We start from the raw sequence: 10,174 nt of genomic DNA, 5'->3' as shown, positions 1-10,174 counted from the left end.
TGTGATCAGGGCCAATCTGTTTATCACAGCACCGACCACCACTTCACCCCGGGCCCTGACAGCTCCTCATTAGGACTTTTATATGGGCTGCTGGGAGGGGTCCAGACTGCTGATCAGGTCACACTGCGCTCCAACATGATGAGTGAGTCCATTCAAACATCTAGCATGCCACACTTTATTTCAAACAATTCACTCCCTACACTCTTTGAACTCAGATGTCCTCTGGAGGTGCCATGTTGGGGAAAATTTACAATGCCCTCCAGAGGTGCTGCTTCAAATAAAGGAATTGCTGATGTGAATGTGAGACACTTGATTGGTCTCAAGTAGTAAAGTCTTCTGCAATTTGCTGTTGCAGGCTCATGCTCCCTACAAAAGGCGAAATATATTAAAATGACTGAGGATGAAATATGTCTAGCACATGTGAATTCAAAGACATACTCACTTGAACAACATGCACCTTTCTCGATCCATGGAGTCGGGCTTCGTGTCGAATCACACAGGGTATTAAAAACAGGCCTGAATTTGAGGGAGATGCGTTCTTCTCTGAGTAGTTGAGATGGCTTACAGCCTTGTGTCATGCATGGGCTGCAACTGGCAGGAGAAAGGACATCATGAGTAATGATGAGAGGGCAAAGCTCTTGTTTGGTTACTGACATTCATTTAAGAGGTACATGCAAGATCCTTAAAAAGACAGCAGTGGACAGCAGCTGAAGTTTACTCTGGGGGCCAACAACATGGCTCAACCTGTAGGAGAGTACAACAGCACATGGACTCTGGTATACAGTCTGACTTTATACTACGATAAGCTAAATACCAGAGGACAAACAGTGGAACCTAAACCCAGCTTATCTTCCTTTTTGGCCAGATTTAGCCCAAACCTTAATTGAGTTCAAAATGACCACAGTGGTGTATGTGTTATTTTATAATATGTTTACACACAAACGTCATCCTTTATGCTCACCTAGTTCCATACAAATTCAAATTCAAATGAGCTTTATTGGCATGAATGTATAGCAACAATATTGCCAAAGCTACACATAAAGTACAATAAATTTCATACATTGCATTAAATATTAAAGAAATAAAACAGTAAAATTTGTGTTTGTGTGTGATGATAAAAAATAAAAAAAATAATAAAAAACTATTAAATATAAGATTTCCGTGAAAATAAATATTAAAAATAAAAGTAAATAAAAAAAACAATAAGCAAGTTTGTGTGTGTGTTAAAAAATAAATAAAAATATATAAAAAATTTAAAATAAACTAAGTAAATGACACAGTAACATGTGTGTTTTTATAATAATATATTAAAAAATTAAAATAAAATAAATAGCTAAAACCATAAACGTGTGTATGTATATTAATAGACAAAAAAATTATTAATTAGTTAATTAAAAACAAACTTTTAATAAATCTGTATCAAATGTAATATTTAAAAACACAACAATTCCTAAAAATCAAACAATCAAAATAATAATAATTTGAAAATTAGTACAATAAATATATAAATTTAAAAAAGTTCCATACTTTATGGACATATATAAGAGTGGTATCAATCGCTTTTTGTAGAAAGTGACAAGGCATATCTAGCAAAATGTTGATCTGTAGCATGTATCTACAATCAAGCGAGTAACAATTGTTGAATGGCACTGAGAAAGTTTTATCTGTCTCATAATTTATGCCCAAAGCTCAACAAGCAGCCTAAAATAAATCTCCCCATCTTTACCTGCATTGTGTGGGCCGGTCCTACAGCTCCTTATGAGTCTCCAGCAGGGGAAACTTTTCGTACCTCCCCCTCCGCCGGCCCTCCTGGTCCCTGCCTGGTCCCTGCCTTACCCCTGCAGTGCTGCGATGGTCAAAAGGTTCACACTTGCGGCGCTCAGCGGATCGGCAGCCGGCGGCTCTCCAGCCCATCATCAAACCGGTGTCTACAAACTACTTCACTCGTTACACCGTCAACAGTCCGCAGCTCACTGAGACCGGGTTCGCCCGCTGAAAACACACAGTTGAATCCATCGGTGTTGTGGTAAGAGCTCTGAGTCTAAACGCTAGTTCAATTTGGGGAATTCACCTTGGACGTACTTTAGACTGCAATTTTGCAATCAGTGGTTAAATCGGGCGACTTTCTCCAGCTATCAGGTGGAAAGAGCAGACAGGTTGCGATGCAGTTTGAGCAGGAGACTGAGCTACTCTGTTTATTTTGTCTGATCTATTTTAAATTGCTGCAATTCATTATTTAAAGACTAAATATTTGTTAAGATGCCATCTGCATACAGTTGTAACAAATGCAGGAGAAGAAAACTTCAATAGATTTTTGTGTATTATTGGTGGCATGATCATGACTTTAACTAAGTTCATTGTGTATTAATCTCCCTGTTTGTATTCCAGAATATGTATGGCATTTTCTAAATAGCAAAGGTGCATAACATCTTTGTGAGGAGGTGTCCTGTTGCACTCTTTTTCATAAGTGAAGTTTGAAAATAATCGTCAGATTATGTCCATGTGAGCAGAGCTGCATGGCATCAGGGGTTTGGAGCTCATCAGAGTGTGTGGGCAGGAGGAGAGAAAACAGGGGAATCCCCCCATCCCTCACTACTCTGGGAAACACCAAGCTGCATAGATTACTCAGTTTGCATTCTTTTGCTGCCTTGCATTGCCAACTTTAATATGTCTACTACAGTAACACCGCATATCACTTTCACTGACAGAACTGCTGTGATCCAAACTTCTCAGGCTAGAAAACAGCTCAGATCAGTGACAAAAGGGCTGCGGGCTGGGCTTAGGCTTATCCCCCTAGGGAGTCTGTTGCAGGAGCTCCAACTCTTTAAGTTTAGAGCTAGAAATGCCAATTTTTCAACTCCTTCTCTGCTTCACACATGATTGAACTTTGAATTGTTTTACATTTACTTTTTGCCATGCCAAGGAACTCATGTTGAGAGCTGAAACACAAAAAGACTGATAACAAAGACGTTAGTGGCTTATTTTTCCAAATAAAATGCTTTGAAATAATAGTTATTACTTCATAAATAGAACAATTCAGCTACACACTCTGTCCACTGTGTGGAGCGAAATGTGTGAACTGTTATGGTCATTCTCTGGTTCCCTCTTTAAATGTGTAGCTCATGGCTCAGATCACAGATGACGATGTGATAACAGCCCTTATTTAGAGCAGATTTACTGACTTCTGACAGCACCATTTGTGACAAATCAGTGTTGAATTCAGCACTTCATAGATACTTCATGAATATCAGCCCAGGAATCGAGAAGTGTGAGTTGGGTGGGGGGTGGGGGGGTTGTTTACTTGTAGATATAACCTACTGGCTATCCAGCATCCACTGCCATGGGAAATTTGCTTAGTGTCTTGATGATGATGATATATTAGATCTGTCCAAAAACACTTTGAAGAGAATGTGTAGTTCAGAACAGAACAGAAGGGATTTGTGTCAAATTTGAGGCTTTGATTTTTTTGCTGATGAGAGAAGTTATTACAAGTCTTTGATTCCTGTGTTTCACTGCTGAATTTAATTAACCAATGAACTGAGTGAGTCTGAAATTACAACTCTTATTAGAAATTTAGACAATTTATTTCTCTACTCAGACAATGTACTTTCCATAAAGTCTAACCAATTTCCAACAAAATCAACAGCTAAAGCATGATGAAGTCTCGGTGCTCAGCAGACTCTAAAGTTGATTGCAACCCAATGACAATTTTTCTTATGGAGATAATCAACGACGTGGTAGAAATGTAAGACTTGGGCAAGTTCCAAGTTTCATCCTAATGACAGCCTGCATAATGATTCAAAATACTGCACTGCAGCTGATGCTAATGGGGAGCACGTAGTCAGTTACTGTACATAGGACAACTATGAGGAGTAAAAATTGGACTCTTGTGAGCTCAGCTATGAAGCCAAATGCTGGTCTGCTTTCATTTTGAGAACTAAACCCCTGTCTGCTTGTCTGGCTCTCTTTCTCTTCTTTCTTGCAGACTTGAGGCTCTTTCTCTTCTTTCTTTGTGCCAGAATCCTTGAAGGCAATCTAAAGCCCTTGGCCAGTACCTGATGTCCTTTGTTGTACACACACCTGGTGCCATGGCTGGTCTTGTAATATCTGAAGTAACATTGCTGAGGTGCACATTTCTCTTCCTCTACTTGAGTGTCTGCTTGTGCCAGCGTGACTGCACCGGTGTGGACTGTCCCCAGCTGGACAACTGTATTGAAGAAGTGCTGGAGAGTGGCACCTGTTGCACTTCATGCCTGCAAAAAGGATGTACATGCGAGGGTTACCAATACTACGATTGCATCAATGCTGGATTCAAGAATGGCAAAGTGCCTGAGGGAGACTCTTACTTTGTTGACTATGGCAGCACGGAGTGCTCCTGCCCGGCGGGAGGGGGCCGGATCAGCTGCCACTTCATCAGCTGTCCTGATATGCCGCCAAACTGCATCGAGGTTTCAGAGCCTGCAGACGGTTGCATGCAGTGTGAACGTATCGGATGCGTCCATGATGAACAAAAGTACGAAGCTGGACACTCCTTCCACTTTGACACCTGCCGGGTCTGCCACTGTCCCAACGAAGGGGGGAAGCTAATGTGCTATCCTGTGCCAGACTGTGACCCGCACAAGGACCATAAACCTATGTTAGCTGCACCAACAGAGGAGGACACAGCCGGCAGGCGCAACCGTTACCCCGACAGGTTTGACCAACAAGGGCGCATGGATCAGTCTCGAACGCCGTATCGCCTTCCTCCTAATAGGAATCTTCCACTCTTCAAACCGTCTCCTTTGGATAAGGAGGAGCCAGAAGATTATGATTACGGCCCTACAGATTTGCCAGAGACCTACCCTCAATCTCTGGTCTTCCCTACTCAGTCTTCCTCCTCCAACAAGGTCATCTCTGTGTCCCAAGGCTCTGACAGACTTGACAGAAGCTCTACCCTTCAGAGCTTTGACAGACAAAGCAAGCTGGAGCTGAGAGAGCGATACGGAGTCCATGAACATCCTGCAGATAGAGAGGAAGTGACAGAAAGTCCCCTGAGAGTAGGGCTGAGTACTGTCAGGCCACATAGGCACAAGGACGCCACTGCTTCCTGGCAGCCTTCACAGAGTGTAACAAGTATGCAGAGTGTCACATTCAGTGATCTGACTACACAGACAGATTTAGAGAATCAATTGCATGCACTCAAAAGTTTGGATAGTGTCATGTTTTCACTAAACCGAGGATCAGGAAGTGAGAAACACATGAGTTTAGAGAGTGCGATTCATCATCAGAGAAGCTCTGAGACTAAGACACATACACACCAAAATGCATCAGATAGTGTGACACCCAGAGGTTCAAAGAGTCAGATCAATGTTAGTCAAACCAATCAGCAGAGGCGATCAGATAGAGTGACTCTTCCGCTGTACATGCTGAGAAGCCCAGAGAGCCCAATTCATTCCCAGGCAAGTTCAAATGATCAAAAAGAATTACAGTGGACAGTTGCACCAGACAGTGAGGTGGTTGAGGAAGAGATAGAGGAGAAGGAGGAGGAGGAAGAAATGGTAGCCTTTCGCAGTATCACTGGGCCTGAAGGAAAGGATATGCCCTACAAGATAAAACCATCACAACAGGAGAGGAGTGAGGAGTCAGAGAGCAATGATCCAACAAGCAGCTATGAAAAGACCACACCTGAGCTCAGCACCAGTTCCCCCAGGAGGCCTGAGTACCTGACAACCCCTTTGGTCCATTTTATTACTACCACCACCCAGCCGCCAGTAAGGTTTAAGCTGGATGAGAGTGAGCCGAGCAGAAAGCCAGGTCAGAGGCTGTTTAACCTTCACAGTGAAGACCAGGAAGAGGTGAAGGAAGAGGTGATGGAGAAAGAGAAGGAGAGGAAAGATCGCCCTGTTCTGGTCATCAAACCTGATGGAGGTAAGTCAACGATGCTTTAACAGCACAGACCAACACGCTCAGAATGTAATCCAGTTACCAAGATGTACTAACATTGTCAATGAGCGGGATTTGAATACCAAGTGTTTGAGACTTTTTATTGCAGAGACAGTGTCACCGTTACATAGTTTGTCCACCAGACACCACACACAATATTTACACAGTAATATGTTATGCTCAGGATCTTTGTCACAATAAAAAAAATCTAAGAGATACATATCAAGATGGTTAAAAAATACTATAAGCCAATATATAGATTTCCTAATCTCCCATATATACATATATATAAAATATAAAATATTCTGGACGAAATCATTTTGCACAGTTGTTCGATTCCATAATCAAGGACATTCTAAGCCCATGTTAGAACTGTTCCAACAAACAGAATGTGAATTACCGTAAAACTTTAAATAATAGCCCGGGCTTTTACTTTTCACTAACTTGACCCTGCCTTTATTTGGGACAGGCCTTTAATTATTTTTGCACAAAACTGAAACTACTATGAAACAGTTTATTTATTTCAAACAGAATAATACTTATGTAAAAATTACCAAATAATATCAAATATACGTCATTCATTTAATCAAGCTCCGACAGGCGGTTTATGCGCTTTTATTTTGAAGGCCGCAACCTCAAGACAACAACAACACGGTGCAGGATGAGAGAAGATAGCTGACAGAGAGCGACGGACACATTCGGACATAACGAGCGTATTTAACGAGCGCTTCCAAGTTAACGTGAGTCAGCACTCCCCCCCCCCCCCTTTTCCTCTCTTGTATCGATGCAGGTTACACCGGTAAATCTAGAAGAATTAGACTTTGGGTCTTGGTGTTTCCAGTAAATGAACTTAACAGTGGTATTGTGGAGGATCCAACCGATCTAACGATGTTCAGCATGTCCTTTAAACATTAATAGCCTATGTGTATTAAAGATCTAAGCAGCTAAAGCGGCCACCCCGCCTGGTTTAAGAGGTTTTATACATCCAAAGAACTTCTATAAAAACCAGACCAGGCGTTTAATTAAGGCAGGCGTTTATTTGTTAAAATGTGTCCCCACACCAGGCCAGTAAAGGAGGCAGGCGGCTGTTTGGGACTCGGCTATTAATTGAAGTTTTACGGTAGATGCATTTTCATCAGCTGGGTCGACGCAAACAAATTGTTCCAACATCAGGGAAAAAACTGCTTGGCTAGCTACACTTTAATGCAATACACTGTCTGGGAAAAGTTATGCTGGAGATAATTTACAGAACCAGTTTAGAATTGTTGTGCAATTGGTCCAAACAGCTCATCTGAACCTCTTGGCTAAAAACAGCAACCTGCTGCTGATGGATACTATTTTAATGAGAGCAGTGAGAATGAACCGAAACAGTAAAGTTGCTGGTCATAAAACCAAAACAATGGGCAGAAAGATGCTAAAATGTTCTGGATCGCTGAGGAGTTGTCTCCATGGATATCTCTATGAGTGACACCCTCTCAAATCTTGTCTATACATAGTCATCTGATCCACTGTTAACATAACCGTATTGATTTGTGCTGTTGTCTTTGTTTGCTGGTGGTCATGTAGTGCACAGTGGGTTTTGACCTATAAAGCAATTTATTAGTGCAAGAAGATTTTAGACAGTAGTCCTCGTTTTAAATGTTTTGATTTGACATTTTTAAATCTCTGAAAATGACACATACTTGTGTGTACTGCTGCAGCACTATATTTACATTTTGAATCCAACATAAATTATTTAAACTCTGTCTTACTAATGTAGATCTATACAACATTGTCCACTCAGAACAAAGCTCCCTTTCTCTGTCCCATTCTAACTACCAAGCCAAGCCATATGTCATGAGCTTATGGAAGGAGTGGAGACACTCGCCAACCCCCAGGGATCTGAACAGCAACATAAAAAGCAAGCCCAGGGTCTGTGTAGTGCAGGGGAGTCAAACACTTCTCCTGCCGTGAACATCCTCCCACAGCAATCTCATACCAGTCACCACCATCCCTCACCCAGCGCTCAAGGCCTCGCCACTGTTTTACTGCACATTGCCTCAGCTGTCCCACAGGAGACAGACACGGGAGCTTGAGAATCTGGATTTGGTAATAGATTCTCTCTGCCTTCAGATACTTTTATTTCAGAGGTGTGTCTTCAATTTAAAAATCCTCTTTTGAAAGATTTAGAAACTGTTATTTATTGTATTTCTTAGTATGTTTGCGGTTTCCATCAAACAGTGTAGCGGTACTGTTGTCTGCTTCTTGGATTTTCTGTTGAAAGAAATTTGTGTTTCAATAGGTGCCTCTTTTTAAAACATCTTTTCAGTTATGCCAAATATAAAGTTTTTTTTATTTACTTCAAAGAAAGTAGAGAAGTGAAACACATCTGTTACTTTACATTTCAACAGCAAATGAAAAAGCACTCAGGAACTTGCTATAGATTGAATCACATAGTGTGTTATATGAACTAGTGAAGCATAACGGACATTTATTTTGTTGAAAACGTCATGGAATACTGTTTAAACGTTTGGTTGAAATAGTTTAGCAGGTCATTGCACTTTATGTGGGATAGATTAGTTATTTGATCCGTTGCTGATGCATATGAAATGGATTTTTAAAGGTGTGTGCAGCGCGAGGCAGCAGCAGATCCAGATGTTGATGCCCTGGAGGGCTTAGATATACAATCAGACTCTATACACTGTAGAATAATACAGGGATTGAGAACAATACAACAAATACACAGCAATACTTGCCCAGTATAATGTGATGCAATATGATATTCATACAATAAACACTGCCTGCGTAAATGTAGACAGTCACCGTCCACTTTATTAGGTACATCTGTTCTATTGCTTGTTAACACAAATAGCTATTCAGCCAATCACATGGTAGCACCTCAATGCATTTAGGCATGTAGACGTGGTCAAGACAACCTGCTGAATTTCAAACCGAGCATCAGAATGGGGAAGAAAGGGGATTTAAAGAGGTGGTATTCTGCTCATTTTCAGGTTCAGAATCTTATTTAGGGGTTGTACCAGAACAGGTTTACATGGTTTCATTTCATACTGTACAATGCCGCAGCTCCTCTTTTCATCCTGTGTTGAGTTTCAGAGTGGTGAGTTATTAATCTGTAACAAAAGTATCTTTCATCCATAAAGTTTTAACTGAGCTCTGTCTCTACATCACAGGAACAACTTTGTGTCCACTGACTGCCCGGAGGGTAGCTAGTGTTTGGAAGGGAGAGGAGAGCTGTGTGCTGCAGCTCACTGTTTTTCCACCTGTGTTTTTGAGGGCGTGTCGGACTAGCCGCTTGGTGAGCGTTATTACGTACGAAGCTTCCGATCTGAGACGTGAATCCAACGCGGAAGTCCCTTAAACCTGCATTCTATTGAACGCCCAGCAGGGGGCGACTCTTCTGGTTGAGAAGCCTGGTTCCATTAGAAATAATGGTTAAATGATCCTACTTCTCACCTGAATAATTACCTCAGTAAACAGTTTCCTAATGTGTTTATAGTCTCAATCACTAGTTCCATGTCTTCTTTAATACAACATGATGTTCATTTAGTAAATTATGGTCCCATTTAGAGGAAAATAGACCATAAAGCAGAGTATGCTTCAAGGCGGGACTATCTATGATTGACAAGTCGTTACCATGGTGACCTGTCAGTCAGGCTATAGTGACCCATGGCACTGTGTAAATTTACCCAGCGCCGCTGGAACAGCTTATTAGGCTGTTCACATTCTCTGGTGAGTACATTTAGTTTTAAGCCTGTTGTTTGTTAGACAAAGTTATCAGCCCTGTTAAAATAACAGTTAACATGAATTACAGATGCACCTAGCTAAGCAAGCTAGCTTGCTCCGCACACGACCATTAGCTCCGCCGTCTCGTCCAAATATGGTCATGTCCGGTGCCGCTGGTTGCAAAAAATCAACATGGCGGCGCCCTATCGGCCAAACTCGAGGCTTCAAAACGGCAGTCCACAAACGGGTGATGTCACAATGACTACGTCCACTTCTTTATATACAGTCTATGGTTGTCACAGAGATGAAAGGGAAGCGGCTGGACTACAAACGAGCTTTTTTCAGGCGGTTCAGAGCAGCAGAGTTTTCTGTGGGAGATGGGAACTCCCTTTGGGCTGGACTTTGGGCTTTTTCACTTTGCAAACCTAGTACATGCACAAAAAAGGTATATAACTCAATAAAGGAGAGGGGAAAAAACAAAAAGCACAATATGACCTCTTTAAGTGACTTTGACCTTGGCATGGTTGTT

General features: G+C 41.6%; 1 protein-coding gene across 2 annotated transcripts in view; it reads left to right on the top strand.

The window, feature by feature from the left end:
- Positions 1-1,804: 1,804 nt before the first annotated feature.
- fbln2 (fibulin 2) overlaps positions 1,805-10,174 on the top strand; it is a 68,273-nt gene continuing 59,903 nt past the window's right edge. The window contains exons 1-2 of one of the 2 annotated variants that reach the window (XM_046075173.1): positions 1,805-2,026; positions 4,020-5,907. In XM_046075173.1, the coding sequence (XP_045931129.1) occupies positions 4,059-5,907 (1,849 nt within the window). In that variant the 5' untranslated portion in view covers positions 1,805-2,026; positions 4,020-4,058. The remainder of the gene's footprint in view (positions 2,027-4,019; positions 5,908-10,174) is intronic. The other variant, XM_046075174.1, reaches the window with a different exon arrangement.

Source organism: Micropterus dolomieu, linkage group LG18, assembly GCF_021292245.1.
Source record: "Micropterus dolomieu isolate WLL.071019.BEF.003 ecotype Adirondacks linkage group LG18, ASM2129224v1, whole genome shotgun sequence".
NCBI classification, from domain to species: Eukaryota; Metazoa; Chordata; class Actinopteri; order Centrarchiformes; family Centrarchidae; genus Micropterus; species Micropterus dolomieu.
Note: the sequence above shows the minus strand (reverse complement) of the source record. Positions and strands in the feature narration are given on the sequence as shown.